At 34.3% G+C, this 27285-nt stretch overlaps 1 protein-coding gene across 4 annotated transcripts in view; it reads left to right on the forward strand.

Moving 5' to 3' along the window:
• Window positions 1-27285, forward strand: part of trol (terribly reduced optic lobes) — a 191744-nt gene that overhangs the window by 154808 nt on the left and 9651 nt on the right. For all 4 annotated transcript variants that reach the window (XM_066294389.1, XM_066294397.1, XM_066294406.1 and 1 more), the window contains 28 exons: window positions 1870-1929; window positions 4018-4032; window positions 4332-4559; window positions 4830-4967; window positions 5021-5260; window positions 5314-5717; window positions 5769-6077; window positions 6319-6645; window positions 10528-10673; window positions 10898-11099; window positions 13247-13387; window positions 13444-13728; window positions 14823-15251; window positions 16368-16535; window positions 16596-17302; window positions 17575-17780; window positions 18000-18305; window positions 18648-18805; window positions 20139-20313; window positions 20489-20643; window positions 20694-21091; window positions 21149-21411; window positions 21514-21697; window positions 22415-22648; window positions 22753-22925; window positions 23043-23057; window positions 23242-23337; window positions 23393-23587. In XM_066294389.1, coding sequence (XP_066150486.1) covers window positions 1870-1929; window positions 4018-4032; window positions 4332-4559; window positions 4830-4967; window positions 5021-5260; window positions 5314-5717; window positions 5769-6077; window positions 6319-6645; window positions 10528-10673; window positions 10898-11099; window positions 13247-13387; window positions 13444-13728; window positions 14823-15251; window positions 16368-16535; window positions 16596-17302; window positions 17575-17780; window positions 18000-18305; window positions 18648-18805; window positions 20139-20313; window positions 20489-20643; window positions 20694-21091; window positions 21149-21411; window positions 21514-21697; window positions 22415-22648; window positions 22753-22925; window positions 23043-23057; window positions 23242-23337; window positions 23393-23587 — 6357 coding nt within the window. The remainder of the gene's footprint in view (window positions 1-1869; window positions 1930-4017; window positions 4033-4331; window positions 4560-4829; window positions 4968-5020; window positions 5261-5313; window positions 5718-5768; window positions 6078-6318; window positions 6646-10527; window positions 10674-10897; window positions 11100-13246; window positions 13388-13443; window positions 13729-14822; window positions 15252-16367; window positions 16536-16595; window positions 17303-17574; window positions 17781-17999; window positions 18306-18647; window positions 18806-20138; window positions 20314-20488; window positions 20644-20693; window positions 21092-21148; window positions 21412-21513; window positions 21698-22414; window positions 22649-22752; window positions 22926-23042; window positions 23058-23241; window positions 23338-23392; window positions 23588-27285) is intronic.

Here is a 27285-nt window from a genome sequence, read left to right on the forward strand (position 1 = left end):
TCTCGCTGACTCTTATACCTTAGAAATTTGGATTCCACATTCAATTTAGAAACTTCTTTTCTATCGCAGTTTTGTCGTATCTCTAGCTGTTTTTCAGTAATTTGAAATAGTCTCTGAAAGAACGTTTCATTGAAAAAACATCTGATTCGTCTGCAATTTAACAATGATGATAACAATGAGCCTTGAGGCAGCCATTAAGTCACGAGTAAAATAAAATAGTGCCGTGTTTTTTTATAAAATAATAACGCCCTTGCTGATTAGTATTATACGTTTTCGTGTAAAAATGGTCGATAATTTTAAAGCACTTGTGCTATTATCTCTGAAAACATTTTTTTAAATAAAAATTTGTTTCAAAGACTTTCTCAAATTATTCAAAAACGCTTACACATACGGTAAAACTGTAGACGAACAACAAGAGCCACTGACTGAGACCGACTAGTGCAGACAAACAAAAAAGTTTCTAAATTAAACGTGGAATCCAAATTTTTGGGATTAAGCAACCAGCGGCGCACCACAATAAAGTCATTTCAAAACTTGTGGGCCGTCATATGTAACAAATGGTACTGCAGGAACTGTGTCAGGCTGTGCCAAAACCGTATTACTTTACAAATGGAGATTTTTTTTACTAGATAGCAAAAATTGCTAATAATAACTTTAATCTGGCTATCTGCTTGAAACATATTTGCGATCGGAATTTGGAATAGTTTGCGAACATGTCTCATATCTTCATATTATTTTTCATGTAAATAATAAAATTACCGCATGTTCTAAATAGTTTTCTCACCTATGCTCCTATGATGACCATAACAGAGCTTGATAAGGTAAGAAATAAGCAAAGAACGCAAAATCAATTCTTACAAAAATATAGCACTTAGGGAAAATACTAGTTTCCACACGCAAGTGCGTGTGAGCAAGTGGAAAGTAATCACGGTAGTAGAAATAACTATTTTCTACTTGATCTTAGTTATTTAATAATAATTAACTAAGATTTCTATTGAAGTTAAAGTGGGTTTCTTGTTATTCAAAATAAATTGGAATTTAGAACTAAATTCAGTTTTCAATTATAATGAAGTATTGAGAATTCAAGAGATTTCTCAGATAATTGACGTTGGTTTTGGATCATATTTATAAGCTTTAAGTTATGATGAATTTTCAAATTAACGAGTAATTTCTCAGAAACTTTACGCAATTTGTCACAAGATTTACATTAATTTTGTATTAGTAGTTGATATAGCAACAAAGGTCGGCATTGGTAATATGTGCATAGAAAATTAATGCCGATTTTGAATAAAATACAGGAGATTTTAGCCATGTTTCTTAAACTATACACTTTTGAGGAATTCTGAAGATCCACGAATTAAGTGTATATTTTACAAGAATTTTTTCACAAATTATACTGAACTTTTATAGCAACTCTAGAAAGTCAGGACCGGGAGTTCTTAGGTAAAATGTTTCGTCTATTCTCTTTGAAAATTTGAATGTATAAGTTATTGAACGTAAAATATTATTGGAAATTTGTCTGAAAAATCACAAAATTTTTGCATAAACCTGAAAATGAAATGTTGAAAATTCTTTAACGTCTGCAAATATTTTGGAAAATTAATTTGGATTTTTTTTGAAAACCAAATCGAAAAAGAATCTGAAATAAGAAAACGGGAATTGCTACGGCGCTGGTTTTGAATAAATGGCATGTGAGATTTATTTTAAAATTTATCCCGTTTGAAATGAGCACTGTTCAATTAACTCGGAATTACGAGTAAACAAAATGTGTAGGTTCAGTCCTGGCATTCCCTGAATACTCAGTTTTCCTTTAATCATTTAATTCCAACTGCTGTCTAAGTTAAAAAGTAACTGCTTTCTCCATTATAGAGGCGGGAGCCGACGGCTTACAACTGAGAACTTATCCATCACAACAGGACATCAAAGAAAGTGAGTATGTTGTATCTCTGTTTATCATTATTTTTTTCTAGACAACTCTATATGTGCCTCTGATATAATATATGTTATGTGCGTTTACCTGGCTAAAAACAGGATCATCAGACTAGACAAGAAATATATTTCAAAATTTTTGATTCTATTACGGGCTTGTCTAGTGGGAACGAGGGTTTTATTTTTATTTCGTGAGGTGTACACGGTGTCTCAAGAAAATGACAAAGCTATAACTGAGTTATGTATGAACGGATTTTGATTAATTAAAAGCCAAATAAAATTATATTTTTCGGATTAGGTGTCAACTTCAAACTATCAAATGGAATTTCATATTTTTGCACATTTTTTGATAGAAAATATTTTTTCTGAACTTAATGATGTTTGAAACAATTTCTAACTGGAAAAAATTTTAAAAATTAAACAATATGAATTATGTAGCCATATGTATCCTAAATTTGGAGATTATGAGTCATGTAACCATCTGCATCGTCATGAGGCCATCTTCGTTATTCTGTGAACATCTGCATTTCATTCTATTTAATCCTATTGTACCATTTTGTACAAAGACGCCTAACGCCTTGGACAAATGGCGCCTATATGGTATCCAGCGAGAAGGGACAAGATAAAGCCACCCTTTACCATTAAAACCACATAATTCTTCCTTATAATTTTCTGTGAGCCGTCATGCTGCAAGAGTGATTATTCTAAATTAATTCTTTAGAATGTATTTTTCTGAATCTGATAATGTATGACAAGTTAATGTTAAAACAATTTTAAACTGAAAAAATTAAACATTCACGTTTCTTTGAGTACTACTACAATCGATTAAATATTACAATTTTTTTTCTTCATTTAACAACGTACTTATCTAGAGGTTATGCAAAATATTATTTCTAAAGATATTGTTAGATAGAGAGAGGTCCAATGAATGAGTTGGCCAACCGATTGGACCATTGATTCCTATTCAGTTTTCCTGGAATCGAGGATTTAATCATTCATCATTTATTCGGGGATTATGAAGTGTCGCACAATCTTGTTCAAAAATAAATGTATTTATTAATAATTAAATAAATTATATAATTAAATAAATATGTTATTGAAAATAAATGCCGTTCAATTCCGCAATAGGTAAATTGTCCACGAAATCAACAATATGGTCGGTCAAAAGTTCGTGGTATCTTGCTTGGTTTAATGTCCAACTAATAATAAATGGACCAATCAACCGATAAAAAGAAGATCTACCCCAAATATTGAGAATGAATCTCATTTGAAAATAATTCTCTACTACAAATCGAGAATTTTCTTGGCTGCAATGTCGATGAATATTTCTTTGGAAAATTCGATTGTTGTTGAAAGTGCATTCGTAGGACCACATGGTTTTTGCGTAGAAAAGTGGACCATCTTGCAGATGATTAAGGAAATTATTGCAGACATTAATTTATTGATTAGGATCATTGGTGTCCAAATGATGGTCCCATGACGATACAGATGGTCTTATAACTTATAATATCCAAATTTAGGATACAGGTGCTATATAACTCGTATGGTTAAAATTTTTCTATTTTTTTCAGTTAGAAATTATTTCAACATTAACTAGTCATACATCATTAAATTCAGAAAAATATTTTATATCAAAAAATGTAAAAAATATGGAGTTCTATTTAAAATTCTGAAATTGATACCTGACGTGGAAGAAATTGAGTTAAAAAAAATCAATTTTAATATTACATAGTAGTCTGAAAAATATCGTTTTATGTAATTTTTAGTTCATCAATATCCGTTCATAAATAACTCAGTTATAGCTCCGCCCGTTTTTTTTTTGAGATAGCTTCTAACTGACTTCAAACTATGGAAATTGTAAACTACCTATTGATATTTAATATCCTTTTGTGGGTTTTGATTTCCATTTTAGTCATGCAAAGTTTGATGTTTAGTTAAGTTTTAGATGTTAATAAAATGATAAAACCGGTGAAAAGTCCGGTAAAATAATCCTTATTGTTACATATGATAAATATTACCTGCAAGCATCTGTTTTGTAGTATTTGTAACTAATTATTTTTGTTTTATCCTATGTGTTTTCGGGAGCAGACAGGTTTAGATTGGGTGAGTAAAAGGTTTGGAAGTGACTTCCATGGCATCATATTGCTACAAACTTCATCGAATAATTTTCCCATGTTTTATTTCATTCATCTATTAATATTCAATATCAGCCACAACTATTATATCCCTGAAAATCTACGTTATTGTATAATATTGTACAAATGGCAAAAATTGTTAATATGAAAAACCAATATTTCATTACTCGACAAAATATAACACAACATTCACATTGGTGTTACGTAACGTAAGTTCATTATTTTACATTTCAACACAATTTTTAAACGAATTGAATCTGGATCTAGATCAAGAAGTGGTATTCCAATGCCGAGACGAAGGGCCAATAAGGGCGAGAGTAGAATGGCGCAGGGCCAATGGTTTGCCTCTACCACCAGGATCCAGGGATTTGAATGGACGTCTGGAAATGCCGAATATTAAAGTTGAACACGGTGGCACTTACGTGTGCGTTGCCAAGGGGTACCCTCCAGGTACTCCTGGAGCTGAAACAGCTGTTCAGCTACATGTGGATAAAGGTAAGAAAGTTTAAGGTATGTAACTGTTTGACCTAAAATATGGCAATGCTGCTAAAGGATCTAGAGGATCTTCGATTTTGAAATATGGCATCTGGGCCCCTTTAGATACTCAGTATCACGGCACAGGTAACTGTCGACTTAAAAATGTATGCCCAAACTAAATATTTTATTCGCATTATCTTTGTGCTTTCAATATAATTTGGTGAGTATATACTTTTAAATTCCAAAACTTGATAGCTTTCAATTAAACTAACGAAATATCTTATTTAGTGCCGGAAATCTACATTCCTCCACCAGTTAAATGCTTCATCAACGAGTCCACCTGTGCTAATGGTGACTGCATCTCCAGAAACAAAGTTTGCGATGGTCAGTTTGACTGCAGCGATGGCTCAGATGAAATCAGATGCAGTAAGTTCTATTCCCTTCCTTTGGTCAATCCGGACCATCAAAAATCCTTGTAGGACAATGCGAACCCAACGAGTTCAAATGCGACAACAAAAAGTGCATCTCAGCTGTCTGGAAATGCGATGGTCAAGATGATTGCTCTGATGGTTCTGATGAGAGGTTTTGTCAGGCCTCAATACCAGGTCAAGGGTGCGGTGCGCAGCAATATACTTGCAGAAATGATCAGTGCGTACCGAGGTCGTTCCATTGTGATGGATACCCGGATTGTATTGATAAGAGCGATGAGATTGGCTGCAGTAAGAAGGTTTTTAAGGCAGTATTTTAAGCGGGATTACAGGATAAATTTCAGCCCCTCCTGTAATTGCTCAAGGACCGCCCAGCATGGTAACCCTAAGTGTAGGGCAGACATTCAGCATCACCTGCAGGGCAGTAGGAGTTCCCACTCCTCAGATAATGTGGCGTCTCAATTGGCATCATGTGCCCAACAAATGCCGCATGACCAGTGTTGATGGGTTTGGAACTTTGATTTGCGAGAATATCCAAGTGGAGGACCAAGGGGCGTATTCCTGTGAAGCCCTATCTTCGATCAAAACAGTATTTGCCTCTGTTGATACAATCTTGACCGTTAAGCAAAAATCTCCATGCAGAGCTGGATATTTCAATGTGGAAGCAAGAGCTGAAAGTGAATGCATCAAATGCTTCTGCTTTGGGCACACTAGTGCCTGTCGATCGGCAGATTTGTTCATTTTCCAAGTAAATCTTTACCCATTTTATTTATATCAATTCTAACGATTTCGACATTAGTTTCAGCCTCCGTTTGATTCTCTCAAACTATTGGGAGCCCGAATCGATCCTCGGACAGGAGTCGTCGATATCCGAGATGAACCGATCTACAAAGGTGTGGAACCAGTTCTTCAGCATGTGAGCACCAATGGAGTAATGGCATCCCTTCCCTATACCGCTGAATTAAATCAGCGGGATGTGGTTCCTTACTTTGCTCTACCAGAGAACTACAATGGCAACCAATTGAAAAGTTATGGGGGGTATTTGAAGTATACGGTTCTACATGGAAATTCTGGAAGACCCATTGAAGCTCCAGATGTCATTGTGACTGTGAGTACTCATTACTGTCAGAAGTTGTCTAGCGATGAATAAAATGTCCGATTCTCTTTTACCACATTTATTCATTATCGGCATAAGCTCGCTATTGAATAATTATCATTAGCAAAGCAATTCAATATCTCTAAATTCCAGAAATATTTAATTTGCATTTTCCCTTTCTTCGGAACAACTTTCTCACTTTCCACTCTTATCTTCTCAATATTTCACAGTTCCACATGCTTTTCAATCTTAGGGCAACAACTACATCCTCCTCCACGAATCCCGAACCATACCTCAACCGCACCGACCTTCAGATCAGAGGGTGCGCTTCTTTGAGGGTGATTGGACGATTAAATCGGAGTCTCAGCGTCCAAGACCTGCCACTCGTGAAGAAATTATGATGGTTTTGGAGGACGTGAGTCATATTCTCATCAAATTGGAATACAATGGGGGATTGTTGAACACCACCTTGTCCAACATTGAAATGGATTCTGCCGCCATTCCGGACAGCGGTTTAGGTATTGCTAACTATGTGGAAGAGTGTTCTTGTCCTGTTGGATATACTGGAACTTCGTGCGAGGTAACTAAGGGCACTTTTGGTCTTATGTATTCGGATCTATTTCAAAATTTTTGTAAAAGTGTCAAGAGATATAAAAATGTTTTTAAGCTTAAAAATATAGAGACGAGCAAAACAATATTTTCAATTGTGAAAGAACAATATTAAAAAAACAGCAAATTAAACATAAACTTTTGGAAAGTAGGAGAATCTTACAAAACACTCGTATATGCCAGTGACTTAGAGTATACAGAATATTGTAATGATTCTTCACAATTTGATAAATTAACTTCAAAGGTATCACAGTAACAGAGTTATGTTGGATGCAAATTTGAATTCAGAAAAAGAGCAAAAAAATCACAAAACAAACTTTTACAACGCCCACCATTGATTTTATTGTGAATGAAAAATTGACTAATGACGTTGTATACAAAGAAACTAATAAGGCCTAAATATAAATTCAGTGACGTAATGCAATTCAAAAATTGGGAATAAATGGTTCAGAAAAAACTTTTGTTCACACACTCCACTTGCATTTTTTGTTTCAAATGCCCTCGAAGACAAGTTATTCTATGCAGAAATTATGACTTTTTTTGCAAGTTCATTGGCGTGTCAGAATAAATTTCAAATTGCATAAGTCGAGGGAGAATAACTAATTCAGAAAAAATGTTTATTCATACATATCATTGAAGTTTTCTATACCTTAATATCAAGCAATCACACGATTATTTCATGTAGAAATTTCAACTATTATCGAAAGTTCACTTGTCGTAATAACTCCTAAACTGCCGAAGTAGTTTTATCATATTTTAAATTTCGAATGAAATGAAATAATTCGGAAAAAACTTAATAACGCCCATTCCTGATGTGAAAGATATATCGACCAACATGCTATATATAAAGAAATTAATTCCGACTTAGCATGTAAGTTCAATAGCGTAGAGCAATGTCCTCAACGTGGGAATACATTTTTAACATATTTTAAAATTTCAATAAGAATAAATACTTGGAAAAAAAAACCTTTTTCCGGCACTTCACTGAAGTTTTCTAACTCTCAAATATCAACCATTCATATGGCGTTTTGTGTGTGAATTGGAATTTTCACTGAAATACCCGCCACTGAGAATTCATATCATTTACATGTCAAGTAATTAAACAACTTTTTGTCTTGATATTACAATACGTATTAAAACTTAGATAAAGTTTCCATAAAATTTTACGTAATATCTAAATAATTGTTACGAATAGAGTGGAGCTACTTGAATGATCTGTTTTCTGATCATTGATTTTTGAAGTGGTATAATTTTGAGTAGGTACAGTCATGAGAATATACAGGGTTTGCCTTTGGGAGCTGACACAATCCGTATATGGAAAATTACAAGTTTAATGTATTTTTGTTTTGTGGAAACACCTGACATTAAAAAAAACATTAAACAACTCAGTTGTGTAAAATTACGCTGATGTATCTATTACTTACGCAGAATCAAGTAGTTCATAGTTTTTTTCGATTTACTTAAAAAAGTATAAATATTTTACACTGATGATGTATGGCGTATTTGTTCATTATTTTTTTATCAATCTAGTATTGTAAAAATTATTGTAGGACGCTATTTGAAAAAAAAAATTAATTTAAAAATTCTAAATTTAAATAATTTTTTTCAAAAACTTTTTCAAATATTTTTCGTAATCCTTTAATTGTTTAAAAAAAAGATTTGTTAGTTTTCCAGTAATTTAAAATGTGTTTCATCAATTCATGTCAAATAGTTTTGTAGATTCTTGAGTTTTCGTAACGCTTTAAGTGTCGAAAAAGTCGTAAAAATCAAAAATAAATTAAAAAATAGTTGAGAATCGATACTATATTGTATTATGAAATTTGATGGAAAAAAATATTTTCATAAAAAAAGGGCCATGTGTCATTAAAAAAATGAAGTAAGTGTCAGTTTCCGGTTTAACCGGAAGTCATGTCAGGTTGAAAATATGTTTACAGTATCAGATTGTTTCCATAAAACAAAAATACAAATATTAAGAATACACTAAACTTGTAATTTTGTATATGTGGATTGTGTCAGCTAGAAAGGCGAACCCTGTATAATTTTGAAATTTCTTAATGTTATGCAAGTACTTAAAATATCTATTGAAAAGCACCTTTATGCTATTTTCACCTATAATCTATAATGAAGTTTACTCTCCTCAAGAGTTTAAAACTTCAAGTACTTAACTGTTGTCCTGGAATAAAGTTCTTCATAACGCTTTGAACTTTAAGAAAAACTTCTGAATTTCTATAATTCTCATATGCCTAGATTATATGGATATTTACAATTTTGGGAAAGAAACCGATACCCCAAGTTATTGATTTTCATAAAAATCTCCAATCTTCACAATGGTTCATAGATGCCTTAGAATTGAAAAAAAAATTGTAACAAGCGAGTTAGTCCAGGGTTATAGAATTCATTCAAACGATTAATAGAATATTAGAAATATTGATATTTTGAAACACGTTCATTTCATTTTTGCCAAAATCATAGAAATTAGTTACTGAATATCTCAAAAATGAAACGTAATATTACATAACTAGATTTGTGCAGGCTTATAATTATTCTAAGTACTCCACGGATTGTGAAAAGAGGGAATGAAAAGTGAAATTACCAGGAATGGAGTCGACCGGAGTATATTTTGAAGGGACTTTATACAGTGTGCCCAAGGGAAAAGAGTATACCTTTAATATCTTTTCTGTTGTTTATTAACAAAAAAAACGCTAATACATGTCAAGTTTGATTGGGATATCATTGAGTGAAAAAGTTGTTTTTGAAGTGTCATCTCTCTACCCCTGGAAATCACCCTTTTGAAAATTTCAAATTGGAAAGGGTGTTGTGTTACACCTCGTTTGAAAGGTAATTTTAATTTCCGCATGGTCAAGCTTGTATTTTCTATGTTTGTATGTCGGTCTTGTAGAAATTAAACAGACATAACTGTTGTTAATGGAGTAACGTCAATTTTCATTGGTTCCAAAAGACCTATGCTCAACAACTTCAAAAATTAAATCATTAGGCAGGAATTTTGGGTGATCATATTGTTGAACCATTTTTTTATTTCTGGCAGCTTAAAAACCATCTACAACTTCTACAATATGCCATATTTCCCAAAACAACTGAAATGCTTGAACAAGATCCCCGTCTTTGAAAAGAAGAATTAATTTTTTAACACAAAATGAGGCGTCTTCGCGCTACACTGCAGCTGTCTAACAAATTCTATATGAAGAATTCCCTGGAAGATGGATTGACAGAAAAGATCCAATGGAGTGGCCCGCGAGATCCTCCGACCTTCGTCCCCGGGACTTTTTCTTATGGGGAAATTTGAAGACTAAAGTCTTTAACGCACAATCTGATTCCCTCGAGAATTTATGTGCCTGAGTCGTCGAAGAGTAGAGGTCAATAACACTATATATATTAGATAATATCTGACGACTTTTTGCGGATCAGCTGCACCTGTCAATCAGTGTAGAACTCAATGGAGGTCACTTTCAAGATTTCTTACGATAAAATAAGTAAAACATCAGTAAAAATGGTTAAAGTAAAGTTATTTTGTTTTTGTTTAATTTCTACAAAACCGACGTAGAAAATTACAAAAAAAAGCTTGACCATGTAGAGAATTAAATTACTTATCGAACGAGATATAACACAGCCCCTCCTCCAATTCGAAAGTTTCAAAGAGGCGGATTCCTGCGATAGAGAGATGACATTTGCAAAATACCTTTTTTACAAAATGATGTCCCCTTCCCTATTAAAAACTAACGAGTTTTAACGTTTTTTTTTTGTTTTTTAACAAACAACAAAAAAATATATAGAGTCCAGACTTTTCCCTGAGACACCATGTATATTTTTGTAATTAATTAACTGAAATTTCTAGAACTGCGCAGATGGCTACGCTCGCCACCAATCCGGTCAATGGCTTGGTCAATGCTACAAAGAACCTCAGGACTGTCAACCAGGGAGTTACTTTGATGGGCGCGAATGTCAAGTGTGTCCATGCCCATACACAAGTCCAAGCAATCAGTAAGGGTCTCGAATAAGTGCATGAATTAATTCCCAGATAATTCTCGAAGCTCCAACAACAACACAAAATGAACCAGATAATGTCAATGAATGCGTAGTTGGTCTAGTTTGATTAAGAAAAAAATTCTATTTTGGAGCTTCAAACGATAATTTAGTCACTTTCAGAGAAGTTTATGACGAATTGTTCTCATTAATTCTCAACTCTTCATATTTTATTTTTTTAGGTTTGCTCGTACTTGCCGCTTGAACACTGATGGAAACGTCGTCTGCGACTGCCAACAAGGTTACACAGGACTCAGATGCGAGCATTGCGCCCCTGGTTTCGTCGGAAACCCTCTACAGCCAGGAGATTACTGTCGACCATCTACCCCCTGCGATCCTCAGGGCACTCTAGGACAGGACATTGATGGCAGATGTCTCTGCAAGGTAAGTTTTAGTCCTTTCGACGCAATAAATGTTTCGTTGGTATTTTCCGCAATTATATTAACGTGATTTCTTTTTTTCGACCCGTCCTCATGGATGGATTTGGTGAGTAAACGACCAGATGACTCCTTTGTTCTGTCTGTATTTCGTTTATCTTGTGTTGGCCTTTTTGTGTGTCGGGTGCGATGAAAGTTTTCTTCTGATTTTGACGAAAAACAAAAACCTGAATGTTCAATTTTCTTGGACATCTTCGAAAGCGTTTGAAATTTTCACTTCAATTTTAGAACATATTCTTATTTCACTCATTTTTCTAGATGAGTTCCAATTCTTATTTCTTACTGCCTTGACTGAAAAAAACATCTATATTTTGAAAATTTTTATTAATGAGTAAAAATCTTAAAAATTACTAAAAAAATATATAATTAGCTTTTTTACATTCCGACTTTCATGACCCATTTCAAAAATGAATTCAAACATAATCTTTGTCTCAATTTTGTAGGTAAAAACTTTCGTCAATCTCTAATATCCACTATTTTAGTTTTGACAGTTTTGTTGATAATAATGTTATTCTAAGCAATATTCGTGTCCTTTTCTTTTCTGTATTTAGAGTGAGTTTAAATTAACTTAAAGGTGACTAAACCAGAGTAGAATAGAAGTATGTAGTTAGTTGTTTTATGGCCTTCCTTACATTAATCTAAAAAAATATGACACACCTATCATTCTCATGAGGGATTGTAGAAAGCGCACAGAGTATTTTCTAAATATTGTGGAAAAGGGGGTAAAAAATCAACCACCAAAATCATCAAAATTATATGGGGAATTTGACAGCAGGTTGTTTATATATTTTTTTTCGTTTCGTAGCCGCTTAAGTTAACATTTTAGTCTTCCAGAAATTCAAAAAAAATACTTATATCTCAGAAACGAATGGGAATTCATCCATATTTTTTTCTAACTTTACAAATGTCTCTCAACGGTATATTAATGCGTTCTTTGAGAATTTAAAAATACGTTTCCCAAAAGAATAATTAAGACTTGTAGAAGGAAATTGAGATGTCAAATGAAGAAAATCTTTGGTGATTTGGGAATTGGAGTATTTGTGTCTGAATAATTGATCATCCCGAGGACTCGAGAATTGATAATTCGAGCCTCTGGAAATTGGTAAGTAAATAGCTATGGTTATGAATAAATAGATCAATTGGTGATTCTTAATTTCTTTTTAGGAAAAGTAAGGAAATAATAGGAATTAAGAATAATTTTCACTGTCTTGAATATATTTTTTTAAATTGAGTGCAGTTCTTAAAAGCGTTACCATGGTATGCTTTCACTTTTCTGAAAATCGTCAGGATGTTCAAAAACAAACAAATATTTGGAAATTTCGAACGTTTGAGTGAAATTTGGTTGAATTGGGCGTTTTTGACTTCAAGAACCGAAATTTTGTGGCTTCAATACAAATTCGTGTTAATCGGCGTCTTTATGATTAAACAGTGATATTGGTCCATTTGCAGGTTAAAACTATCAGAGCGATTTAGTGCTTAAGTTTTTCATCGTTACTCTGCAAACGAAATCTCTCAAAGTCCAATACTCCATAAGGTACAGGTATAATACTCATTGAAAGATTTTCATCTTAAAGATTTCTATAAAAAAATAGCTACATAAATTTAGTTGTGCCGTAATTAGAATTGATCCTACTGTTAGTGAGGGTAAACACGCCATGTTCCTACATGCCGCTGGTGTTGATCAGTTCGAGGCTTCTTGTGAACCTCTTATTTACTAGTCGTTACGGATGAGGCGTTTTTCTATGGGTTTCTGAAATTTCAGTGCGAACTAGTTCAGGAAGTTGATCGGGTCCATTAGAATTGCAATTTATGCGAATCTCACTTGTAAAGGCGAGACAAGAAAAACATTCCAAGTCAAGTAAATATCTGCCTTTTCCATGAATTCTTTTACAATATTTAGAGAACACTTTGTATAAAATCCACTCCATATTATATCCAATCAGGCCAGATAGGTACATTTAGTATCAAGTTTACCAAATACAATCATTTAATCCAAAAAATCATGAAATACCAAATTTCAGAATATCAGACATATCAAAAAATCAAACCCTTTAATTTAATTAAAGACTAATGGTAAATTTCCCCTTTGACTAGGAATATACTACTGGATCTTTTTGCAACCAATGCAAGCCCAACACATTTTACCTAAGCACCAGAAATCAATTCGGCTGCATTTCCTGCTTCTGTATGGGCGTGTCCCAGCAATGTACCAGTTCTAATTGGTATAGAGACACTGTAAGTATTGAATTTATGTTCACGAGCACTACTTAAAAATATTCTTAAATTTGCAGATTGGCTCAGTTTTCACTAGCTCCACTAATGAATTCCGATTGACCGGAATCTCTAAGGAAGATGCCTTTACTCAAGGGCTGCGATTGAATCAGGAGAGCAGAGAGTTGCTATACAGCTCATTTGCACAGGGACAGCCGGATGTGTACTATTGGGCTTTACCTAATAAATATTTAGGGGACAAAGTAACCTCATATGGTGGGTATTTGAAATACACCATCAGGAACACTCCAGTGCCTGGAGGAGCCAGTTCCAGGAATAATGCCCCAGATGTTGAACTTGTCAGCGTAAGTCCTCAACTTTGATTTTTTGACACCGTTTTAGCTTCTTTTTTAATATTTTGTGTGTGTGTTTTTCATAGACAGAGAGAACTAAAAATCCCGTATAAATTTGTTGAAGATTGAAGAAGACATGTTTCGTGAAAATGCTGGAACACGTTAAATATAATTTTGTTTAAGCAATTTTTAACGTGATAGACATGCATATAGAGTTACCCATCTATTAGATATATATACACCGTAATTTTTGTATATATTATGACTTTTTTAAGTACTTTGAGAAATTCTGAACATATTTTATATACCATATGCATGTGTAAATTTAAAAGTTATTGAAATATTTGCGTAATATGGAAATTAGAGTGGCCCACTAGATCGCCTGACATCACCCTTATGGACTTTTTTTTTATAAGGTTATATAAAACACAGGGGGTATTTAAATAATCCCAATAATACCGAAGAGTTAAGAAATAAAATTACTAAAGCAGCTTAACAAATACCTCCTCAAATAATAAGAAAAGTTCTTGAGGAATTTCAATTGCGGTTTGTCCACTGTCAGGAAATCAGCGCGGCACAATTCCAACATTTAATTCATTAGATTAGAGTCGTTTATATTGCTATTTTTGAAGTATTTATCGTTTTATCATCATTAAAAATGCTTTTCGAAATCTGTTGAATTTAGACGTGGGTGTGTTGTGTTACCTGAAAATTGATCAGAATTATTCCAAGAATTTAAACGCGTCATAATATTTATAGAGTTCCATAATAAAAAAATTAAAAAGCACATTTATCCACTACTTGAATAACCTCGTATATATGTTTATTACGTCAAAAAAATGAACAATTAAAAACAATTCTTGACAAGTTCCAACATTTTCATAAAAGATGTTTTCTTCAATTTTTAACGAATTTATTGAGACTTTTAGTCTTCCATGTATGCACCTACAAGGTGTCCAAACTTGTAATTAAATACCTATCTCCTTATGTTTTGCAATTGAAATTGTTCGAGACCCCTTGTTTATCATTCTAAATGCTTTCAATACTTTTCCAACATTCGTTCACATAATTCATTCCTATTTTTCTATAAGTTCTGATTTTTATAGGCCAACCGTATCAACTTGCAATACTTCGCCAACCAAACCCAATCAACAAACGCCCCCCAGACCTTCGAGGTTCCCCTTTTGGAGCAATACTGGCAACGCAATGATGGAGTTAAAACTGACAGAGAACACTTGCTGATGGCTTTGGCAGACGTCCAAGGCATTTACATTAAGGCTACTTATTACACTAATACCCAGGAAGCTGCTTTAATCTCTGTGTCTTTGGATACGGCTGTAGAACATAATACCGGGAGAGACAAGGCCTTTGAAGTGGAGCAGTGCTACTGTCCTCCTGGACACACAGGGTTGTCGTGCGAAGATTGCGCATTTGGTTATACCAGATCAGACGAGGGGATTTATTTAGAATTGTGCGTACCGTGTGAGTGCAATGGGTACTCCAATGAGTGCGATCCGGAAACTGGAGTTTGTCGGGTAAGTCATATGGTTGTTTGGTTCTTTAATCATTGTTTTATCTGATGATTTAGAACAAAGCAACACTTTGCGGTATTCTACTATTAGTGGGCGAATTTTTAAACGGAAGGTCGCCATGCGTCGGAGTCCCTGTGTCGTAATATTTTGTAGTTGGAGATGCGTTTCGCCGCCATGGATTAGTATCTGATTTACCAAAAAGTTTTCTTTGGAGATTTTGTGGTTCGTTTTTTTTAGGGGAGGGGAGGGGGCGAGGGGGGGGGAGGCAATTTTGTAAATTAAAGCTCTATCCTCCGTTTCCGACTAATTTGAATAAAAACTATACGGAACATTTCACATGCGACTCTCAACATTGGGATCTCTGAAACTTGAGAAGAAACGAAAAAGTTTAAATAGGAGCAAAATTGTGTAATTTAGCGATTGACTAAATGTCGTTTCCAAAATTTGAATTTTCAGAATATTTCTGAAGATATCTGAAAAAATCTAAAAATTGGGAATTCCATTTTTATTTTTATTTAGCGTCATTTGACAAGAAAGTGCAAAGCCATACGTACGTATTCATTGCCACTTTTTATCAGCTACACGATGACGTTTGTAGATTTGCCTTTTAACTATTTTTCTGTTGAAAAATTCAACATGGCGCCCATAAAAAATCAAAGTTGATGACGGTAGCCGAAAGACAAAACGTCGGATGGCAAATCTGGCATTTTCAAGGAAACGATGGAATTTGAATTGCAACATGCCATTGAATGTAGTTTTGAAAGACTTTTAATTTAAGGTGTCACTTGACCTATGTTTCAATTTTAAGTTATTAAAAAATCGGCCATTTTGATCTGCCGGTGATATAAATAGCATTTAAAAATGAAACAAACGTCACCAGATAGTACTTTTGATTGCATTTAATGCAACTTGTGAATTAAAAAAAAATGTTACAAATTTGAAGGTGGGTCCACAATTTAAAATCACACAGTATGGTCTCAGTTGCTGATTTTTCCTTATTCTCAGATAACCTTTAGTTGAAATTTATCGACTATATTATTAAACATTGAAATTTAATGGAATAAGTGGTAAACATTTTTAGATTCCCGCTGGAATTTTTAATATTTTCTTCTCTTCTAGAATTGTAGGAATAATACTGCCGGAGACCAATGTGACCAATGTCTTCCTGGCTTCACCAGAGAGCCCAACCGTGGACAATGTGTACCTCACGGACCTCCACTGCCGTGCAACTGTGACCCCAAAGGATCGACTTATCTGGGATGTACCAATGGTGTCTGCCAATGCAAAGTAAAGACCTTAATACTAGAAATAAGTATTGTGTAACTTCTTAACCTGTGTTCTTAATAGGCAAATGTAGAAGGTCCCAACTGTGACAGGTGCCGAAAGGGCACTTTCGGTCTCAGTGCTGACAACATCGAAGGCTGTGAATTCTGCTTTTGTTCCGGTGTATCAACTGAGTGTAGTCAAAGTCAGCTTTATGTGGAACAAATTCCCGTGCAAATTACTGACGAGCATGGATTTATCTTGACCGACCAGTACTTTAGAGAGACCATAAAATCGGACTTCAAAACCAATTTAGCCATGAATGAGATCGGTTATAATTTCCCGCCAAGCAGAAGAGAGCGCATGTATTGGTCCCTACCCTCGATATTCACTGGAAATCAGATCAAATCTTACGGGGGAAAATTGGAGTATATGCAAAGATACATCGAACTGCCTCATGCGAATTATTTCCTGGACAAAGATATTATTATCACTGGAAACAACGTGGTGATTTACTGGACCAATCCTGTAGAACTCAGACCCGAGATAGTGAATAGTGTGAGCGCTAGGATTCATCCCAGTGCCAATTGGAATAGATTGGATCAGAATAGAGCCCCAAAATCTGCTTCTAGAGAGGACATTTTGACTGTTTTAGCCAATATTGACACGATACTCATTAGAGCTACCCCATCTACTGATACTTCGAGTACATTCCTTAGCGATATTACTTTGGACACTGCAGTGGAAGTTTACACTGCCAAACCTTTAGCTACTAGTGTGGAAACTTGTAGGTAAGCTTTTTTTGGTTATGCGACCCATTTCCATTGTGACACCCTCTATAAGTAGGTTCAAATGAAGCTCAGAATTTACAAAATCATCTTTCGTCATCAGTTCAATATCTTACTGGGTGGTTTTCTATATTTCCTTGATTATTTTAGGGAGTAATTTTAAAAATTTTATACTTTTCCAGAGAACGATCTCAATCTTCACAATTTATTCCATAAACTTTTATATTTTTTCGTCAATTAATACAGAACTAATTCTGTGTTATTCGAACAAATAGATGTCCGCCAGGCTACAGAGGAACCTCCTGCGAATCCTGTGCTTCAGGCTATTACCGAGACTTATCCTATTCCGGCACAAACCCATTGGGATCCTGTAGGAAATGTCCTTGCAGCGAAAGGGAGGAAAGTTGCCAGTTTGACCAATCTTTACGAGGGGTTGTGTGCTATTGCCTCCCCGGCTTCACCGGGCGATACTGCGAGCAAAGTATGTATCGGAAATTTCGACTTAGCATGGCATGATTTGGTTATTTTTAACTCACTTTTGCATGCGGGTTTTAACACTTTTTCGAGTAGGTTTTTCGTAGCACTTCTAGACAAAATTCAAATCGAATCTCGCCATGTCTACATAGGAGCAATCAAACTTTTTAGAATATGTTTCCCTCTTGGTCTGAATTAACCACCTTTATTTCGTCATTCCCAATAGTTTCCCCTACTAACAGCAAAAAGATTCAGGTTGTAATGTCCCCTCCTAAAGTGGTGGCCCCTATCGGAGAACAAGTCTCCTTTGTTTGCACCTACAGAACAGTAAATCTTAAGCCAGATTTGCACATTATCATTGAAAACGAAAGCACAGGGCTAAGGACTGAAATCAAGGACTTGATACGTTTTCCTGGTGGTGCACAGGCATCCTTCTATGGAGTAGTGGGGTGTGTGCGTCACACCATACGATGCATAATAGAAAATAGGATTCATGAACGATTAGGCTGGGTCGATGTGACCTTGACTCCAGGTTTGGATTGTTTCTGGAACGTACATCTTCGTAGAGCTTGATGTGACTTGAATCATTTTAGTGTAGGCATTTTAATTAAAGGCGTGTCTTGATATAATCAGGAATTCAGTAACTCAATAATATCGTGTCCGTAATTCATCGTTGGCACTGTTAACATAAGTACCGTCTTCGTTTTTAGTCCATAGTTATTGTTTTAGCTTGAAAGTATGTGGTAGTTTTTTGTTGTTGGGCTATGGGTGTACCACGTATTTTCAATTTTAGTCCCTATGTAAATAATCTTGTAACAAATGACAGTACCATCCTCACTAGATCTTCAAGAAGTTAATTTGATGATGTTTTTAGCTGAGATTATAACCACAACCAGAAGACCAAACCATACAGATCCCACTCCATTTCCACCCTCAATTGAGGTGGTCATCACAGGACATAATATCGAGATTTACCAGATCGGGAGCAGTTTGAAACTTAATTGTTCTGCTATTTCGAAAATTTCTCCAAGTGTGAGTAGTATATGAAGTTTTTATTTCTTATCAATCCTTTAGGAAGTTAAGACTTGTATATTGGTTTTATTTTGTGAGTTGTACGATGAAAATTGTTAGCTTATTTTCGAAGTTAAATATCTCCAAAACCAAGAAAAATGTTTGAATGCGACAAACATATATTCAAAAATGTGTGTCCTTGGAAAATCGTGCGAGGGGATTTGAAGTTATACATGTAAATTGCGCAAAAAAGTTACAAGGACAGCAAAAAGATAATTTTTTTTAGAAAAAAATAATTAGATTCCCAACTCTTCAGAACTAATTATCTAGCCATTCTTTTATACAGTAGCTACAGAACAACTCAATAGCTCAAGTTATATTTAGGTCATATCTACTATCCTATTTTATTAAAAAAAAATGGTTTTCTCAAAAATATCGACTTTTTCTCGCATTGTGAATAAAATTTTCATTCTTGCTCTTATCATAAGTGCATTCAATCTCCCATGAGATTTCAAGTACCATTGCAGCACAGTATTCGGATGCACCAAACTTATCATGTTTTTTGCGTTTAAGTCACTTTCATGTTTTCGGAAATATTTAATATCAAATATAAGCTACAAAATTTTATTATGCCTTTTGAAGATTCAGCAGATTAGTTATTTGTTAAATTCTGATTTAGGCTCACTATCGGTATTGACACGAATAAACGAATTTGTACTTTTTACACGCAAAATATTTGCTTAATCCATAAAAGAAAATAGTTTGAAAGATGTGTGATTTAAAAGTAAAAACTTATCCCTTTAAATTGGATAAATTTCCTTTTTCGCTAGCAATCCGGGAGCAGCTTAGCGTATTTTAAGTACATTTGAGAAAACTAGTACCTCTTGAATGTAAAATGAAAATTTGCATATGTCAAACTAATAAGAATTTCATAACAAATTTCACTTCGAAATAAATATAAATTTGACTGGAGAAGTCTTCAATTACATTACTGGGACGTTTCGAAATTTACAAGTTTTATTTTACATGAGTAGTCTTGTTGACTAAATTTGATGTTTTCAATAATTAGTTTTAATTTAATTTTAAAATAATTATAAATTAATTAAAAGATAATAATATATTTAATTAACTTCTGAATATTTATATTTAAATGATTTTTACATTGTTTTTAAGTTCTTTTTTGCAATCTATCATTAGAAAATACTGGAAACTACATAAATGAAGTATTGCTTTTTAACATAGTGGACTATTTAAGTCTCGAATTAAAAAAAAGTCAACTCCACGTCTATGGAATGGTCAAAAATATAGGACAAAATGATGAAATATCAATTTAAAAACCTTTCATGTTTTTCAGACCCTCAGAGTAGATTGGTCCAAGGACAGTGACCGTCTGCCCTATCATGCCATTGATGATGGAACTGGAATTTTGCTGATCACGAACTTAACAGCTTCTGACTCCGGCCGCTACATCTGTAGAGCTGATGATGGGTTCTCAGTGGTCACTGAGAGCATTGTCATTGTGGTAGGAGGTAAGCTAATATTTTTCTTAATAAAATTCAAAATCTCACAATCCAAAATTATTGCTGTTTTCTATGCTTTCGTATGATAGTGAAATATAAGGAGAGCATGAACAAGTTCGGTAATTAAATCTTGCTAAAATCTCAAATTGTTAATTTCACTTGCTTATTTTTCTTCTCAAAATAGAGGGATCTAGGGATGTGCCTCCAACCATGGTCCTCTCCGAGGATTATATCCGAGCCAATGAAGGTCAATTAATCGAAATCCGCTGCTCAGCAACAGGAAATCCCTCCCCTGAATTCGTCCTCTCTCGCATAGACAGACAACATCTTAATCCAACTGTAAGTACTGCTTTCAATTATCCCACCTCTGTTTGAACAATACCTTCCAGCACACCTTCGAAAACGGAGTGTTCCGCATCCTACAAGCTCATGCCACCGATGCCGGGCAGTATCAATGCACCGCCATCAACAGAGTAGGACAAGATTCCAAGAGCTTCGAAGTCCAAGTGACTTCAGGTTCAATCGTTCAAGTCAAAATTGACCCCCCTTATTTCGACGGTCAAACTGGGGATGAGGTAGTTTTGAGGTGCATCGCTGAGCGAGCTCAGAACATTCGCTGGTCTAAGGACAATGGGCCTTTGCCCTATCAATACAGGGATCAAGATGGGGTATTGATTATTCCCAATGCGCAGCCCTCGGATTCGGGGAGATACATCTGCACTGCCACTTCCTATGATGGTACAAGGGGTTCTCAGTACTCTACTGTAAATATTCGAGGAGGCGGAGGGTATGAGAATATAGTTTTGTAATGTTTTAATAGTTATAATGCGATTTTTACACAAAGAGTTCGTCCGTCTGTGAGGATTGTGCCAGATACTCTCACTTTGAGACAAGGAGAGAACAGTGACGTGAAGTGTGAAGCTTCAGGAGTGCCCACTCCTTCAGTGAAGTGGTCAAAAGTAAATGGAGCTTTAGGTGGGGGAGCGGAACAGAGAGGAAACAATTTGCTGATCACTAATGCGAAAATTGAAAACAGAGGAGTTTATCTGTGCGTTGTTTCCAATGATTTCGGTTTGGAACAAGCTTCAGCGCGCATTGAAGTTACTCGTAAGTATTACTTATGATATGTTTATTCCAACAGAAAAAAAAAGGAACAAACCGATTTCCAGTATATGAACAAATTTTCATCAAAGTAATTATTTTTCATAGGATTTGAGGCTCCCTTAGTCCAAATACTCCCCGAAGGAGGCACCGTCTCAGTGACGTCAGGAAATACCGTTCAGTTACAGTGTAGGGTAATTAATGGATATCCAGCACCCACAGTGACGTGGAGTAGAGAGAATGGGCGGCCTTTAAGTTCCAATGTGGAGGTTTTGACTGGAGGAAATTTCAGGTGAGCGCCGGTGACATAAAGTCTGTTCAGGATGTATTCGAATCAACTCTACTATTCACGGAGAATTGAGTGTATATTTTTGAAATTCTTAGCTATAAGCTATTTTGAGAGCATATATCCACCTATATTGCCCAAAGTAGGTCAATAAATGTTTTCGTGCACATTAGAATAACTCTGTTTATTAAATAAGGATACATCAACTCTTAGAAGCCCTTTTTGAAACCTCTCTCTACCTCTTCCTATTGACTGATCATGCGAACTATTTCCTTAACTATATAATAATATTCCAGTGTAGATATAGAGATACAGCATGTGGTTAAATGACCAAATCACGTCTTACAATATATACAGAGATCGAAACGAAAATTCAAATAAATTAAAATTTGAAAACTCTTATCCCCAATCACGCTATATAATAAATCGTCTTTATAACACTATGCGAGGAGCCTCTGCAGGGAAATATTTGGGAACTATCATAAGCATGATCAGATATCAACCCTAAAATTTCTAATAATGCAATTTCCTAGTAACAATCAATCAATCAAAATACTAATCAAATGATTTCATTTAAATCCCTTCTCGTAATAATTCTTTTGATGTTGGCATTTACGTATTAGAGGAAAACTTTTGTATTTTGACAATTTTTCCCATGCTCGGCATTTAGATGTCTACTTATTAGTTTCTTACCACATTAATTTCACAAAACTTTTCTTTCAGAATTGTCGACATAACACCTACCGAAGGAGGCGAATATATGTGTTCCGCAACCAATGAGGCAGGAACGGCAACTGCGGTCGCCCATATCACTGTTCTTGTACCACCCCGAGTGACAACCACACCCGATCAGGACATTGTCACACGGGCTGTCAATGACAATCTTCAATTGGTCTGCTATGGCACTGGCGAACCTCAACCCTCTATATCATGGGTTAAATCTACTTCTCCTGAATAGTGAGTACCTGCTTTTTGTAGGGTTTTATAGACATGTTGTATATGTCATACACTTTTGTCTTTGTTGTTGGCGTACTTTCCCTGATACGATATTTGTTTTAAAGTTATGGAGTCGCAGTATCCAGAGCCCCAGGAATACCCGGTCCAGCTTTTATGAAATTTACTCATCTCAGGCCTGATGATGCCGGGGTGTACGTCTGTATTGGCCGTAATGATGCAGGAGTGGACGAGAGGAGGGTACAACTAGATATATTACCTGAGCGCGGAGATAATCCAGGTAAAAATTGTTATTTAAACGACCAAATTTATAGCTAATTTATTCATGATTTTACTATTTTTTATGGCTTTCTAACGCTTTTCTAACTTGGATTTGCTTTTTGCTTCTTGGAATTAGGACATCGAAGACCAGGTAGGAAAAAAATACACTTATTAAGATACAAATTGAGGCGGAATTTTCAATGTTTGTTTCAGTAATTTGTGCCACAATCAAACTAGAACAAATTATTGAAATCTGTCGTTTACTCTTTTTATTTTATTTCATTTCCTGTTATATTCATTTATTATTATTTTAATTATTATCAATCTTGATTTAGGAGGTGATCAAGGTTCTTTCCCATCAGACCGCGTTCAAGAATTCATCGCTATTACTGGGACTAGAGCTGAGCTCAGATGCAGTGTGAATACTTCTCGTAAGTCTTTGCTAATAAAAACAACCTACCGCTATAAGATTTTATCCCTTATTAGATCCTGAAACTCAGTATTACGTGGATTGGGTGAGACCCAATCAACAACACCTTCCAACTGGAGCTTACTCCACCCAAGGTAATTTATTCATCGACAATGTCCAGCCTTCAGCAGAAGGAGAATATGAGTGCGTCACTTATCAACTACCCCATAGGAATGTGCTATTTAGACTGAGAAGCAGACTAAGAGTACTCTGTAAGTGAAGATTTTTTTACAAATAATTTGAGTGTTTAATGGAGGATTGTCATATATATGCAATGTGTCCAGAAAGTAGGGAAACTCAATTACTTCGGGAAATGTGGGAATGATCTAAACAAAACGTCTTCTGCAAAATCAATTTAACTATAACATTTAGTTCAAATGTAATTTCATTCGTTTCATATTTATTTTTGAAGTTATGATATTATTGGTTATGTACCAATTTATTTAATGTTAAAAAAGTTTCTTAAATTGTTATTTATTATATTTTTTGCAACTTTTTGAGGGTCTCTATATAAATGACAATTTTATTTAACATCACCTTGCAATTCGGAATCTTGTTTCACTTGTAATTACCTTTTTTTTTATATTTAGGCGTTTCTCTTCTTTTTAGACAAGTTGTATCTATGGAAAATCCTCATTTTAGGTTTATTTGTGCTTCTTTTTTTCTAAAAAGCACCGCATCCACGGCTTATTCTCTAAGCTACCCACTTTAACAGTACTTTTCTGATTTATTGCAAACTAGCCGAAGAAGACATATGTGCACCCAGAGGTACTGTATGTTTTCGTCGGTTTGTTTCAGTAGAGAGTTGTAATATACTATGAGGTCACCGTTATCATAATGCCCAAAACAAAGTTTCGACCTTTAACCAGTCAGTTAAACTGTTGAGGGCGTTATGAAAATAAGACTTAAAATGAAATGCCAATCACACAGTGCAAAGTCGTTTTATTGCATGGAAAAAATTCGAGAATATGTTTTATTAAAGACTGAAGCGGAGTGTTTTGAGGGTATTTGTAACATGTGTTCTAAAATTGGACAGTAGGCGACCAATTTCTGACTATTAAGTTTTAAATGAAAATGATTCCAAAATTCTATTTATTCAACTCTCATTAATATTATTACTTTTAAGAATAAATTTTAAAAGTTGTTTATTTTAAAAAACTTTAGATTGAGAAAAGAGAATCAAAATGGTTCAACATTAGCGGAACCACCGAATAACGAAATATATTTTTTATTAGAGGTTCTTTTACACTTGCAGGATCGATGATTTAAAAATATTTTCATAAGTGCATCTCTTTCGGTCCAACGAAAGGTCAATGTCAACCTGAGAATTTTAAATGGAGCACCTGGTATATTGCTGTATCACGATATTACAAAAATATTTCATGTGCTCTGCGCTATTTGAATGTTTAAAATTTTTGAAGACTATATCTTGGAAATATGCATGTGATTTTTTGCTTTTTCAGTCGACATATCTTTCAAGCATCTTTAATCAGATATAATCAATTTTTACGTTTTCGTTTTAAATTTTCGAATAGAATTTAATTATGTAATTTGATGACTATTTATACTCTTAATCTTTATCAAATTAGGTAGCTGTTTAAGATTCTTTTGAAAAGTTAAATCGGAAATACGAAAATCGATTTTATTGACTCGAACTGTTCCGAACATGCATCAAGCCGAAATCCAAACACGGCCACATTTGAAAGGTAATGTTTCGAAAACTGTGAAAAGTCAGAATGAAATAGATAAAAAACAGTATATTCTTATAAATTCTTAAACTTTTGAAATAGTTTTGGAAATTAAAAGTTAAATAATTCTTTTTTCGTTTTAAAATTATCGTATTCCCATTAACTGCCCATCAAACTGTGTGCTTGTGAATATATTTTTAAAAACTAGATTATACCTGGAATCCTGAGAATTTAAATAAATCATCATTCACTTGTATATGCGCGATTGGCATTTTAAATAGAAATTCGTAGAGCATAGATAATGTATAAGAGCACGTAAGTTTTCTCTGCGACATGCATATATATATATATATATCAAACTTCATTTTAGAACTAAAATTAATGGTAGTTTATGCCGAAATTGCAATTTTAGTCCGGTAACCTCCTCTAAGTTTCATTTTTTACAATAAAATATGTTTTATGCAATGAACTTCATAATAAAATAAGGGCAATTGGAGCAATTGAAAATATCGGCTGTATTTCTGAATTAAGTGCCCTCCTGTGCGGCTGTCCGAATTTGCTATGCTTTACACCGTAACATTTGACTTTATCGCTGCGTCCTTGCCAGTCTTAGTCTCTTCTCCTCCTCAATTAATGACGAACAGCTAAAAACCAATGAAGAAGGCAATGTAGCCTTATTGGTATTATCCAAAAATTCATTTCGAGAATTTCTCTTCCTTTTTCTCCAAAGAACCGCTCGAAGAACATAAGTAACAAATCTATACGATGGTGTTGTTCATGGGACGCTTGAGAAATTGTGAAGGAGATACTTTCTCTCCGGACTTTGCGACTATCCAAAATTTAAATATTTCTTGAATCTGTGCGGTTTGATTTCGTGATTATCCAAAATTTTCGCGATCACTTTGCTTTGAAAAAATTAACCCCTACAATATTAAATTTTTCTACATTTTACGGATCTGTACACCTTAATGAGTTGAGATGAAAGAGAGCACAACGAGCAACAGGTTTTATCTTCATATCTTCATTTTGAAATATCATCGATTTCGATATATTAATATATCACTGACATTGCATCAGCAACGACAAATTTTGCGATTGCAATAATCATCTTTCACTTAAACGGAAATATCTCACAAAAGGTTATTACGCATTTCAATGTTAGCCAATCAAAAGAGGAGAAAAATGTTTTCCAAGATTTTACCGAGAACAGAAAAATTAATATGTTTTTGCATTTCTTCATTCATAAGGTTTCGGAATTGTTTTTTTTGTTACGCATTGTCGGTTTTGCTTTTAAGTCATCCTAAAGTGTTTCTCTCTCAGGGTACTCAATCCCCAAGATTCCCTACTACTCATTTGTAACTAACGAACCAATCTTAAGGCCCATGATCAAGAACTTGAAAATATGAATTTGTAGTCTACTGTCTCAATTTTCTTTTCCTTCTATTTTTTACTTCTTCACAACGTGAATTACTTCCCATGCTTTAACTCTAATTCTCAACTTTTAACTTGAATTCTGATACCATAATGCAAATTTCCATGTTACAATCCGAATTTTCATGGCAGAACCTTATTTTTCATGTACGACCTGAATTAGTTCTCATACCACAACGTGAATTCTTATGGCGAATTCATTACTATAATACACCTTGATTGTCTTGGAATGCGTTAATTCATTCATCAATTGGTTCTTGGAAAGTGATCGCTCGTCTCGAAAGATTAATTATCTAGAAATAACGCAGCTCATATTATTTTGGAAAAACCAGAATCTACTATGCAGGGTAACGTATTTCACCCCCCTTCTCCAACAGCTCGGTTATCATAGAAAGTGGGGATTGATTTTGTGTATACTTTTCCTGTGTCATAGGTAGTACTTTAGGAAGAAAATATTATTTATAGTGGGTGCCTCAAAATGTGTGAACTTATCGATTAAATGTTTTTCTAATGGAATAGCCTATATTTTTTCACATTTAAGTGCTTTCTATGATTGTCTGTATATTCCTAAAGTTTTGTTGAAATTTATTGAATAATATCTACGAAAAAAAAGTTAAAACTAAAAAAAATAGCATTTGCAACTCTAATTTGAAAAATGAATAAAAAATTAAAATAATGTCTGTTTAAAGAAACTATACAAGGTATATATTATGCATAGACATTTTTTAAAATTTTTGTTAACTTTTAAAATTTGAGGTGTAAATGCAATTTTTTTAGTTTTTGAATTTTTT

Source organism: Euwallacea fornicatus, chromosome 2 (genome assembly GCF_040115645.1).
Source record: "Euwallacea fornicatus isolate EFF26 chromosome 2, ASM4011564v1, whole genome shotgun sequence".
NCBI classification, from domain to species: Eukaryota; Metazoa; Arthropoda; class Insecta; order Coleoptera; family Curculionidae; genus Euwallacea; species Euwallacea fornicatus.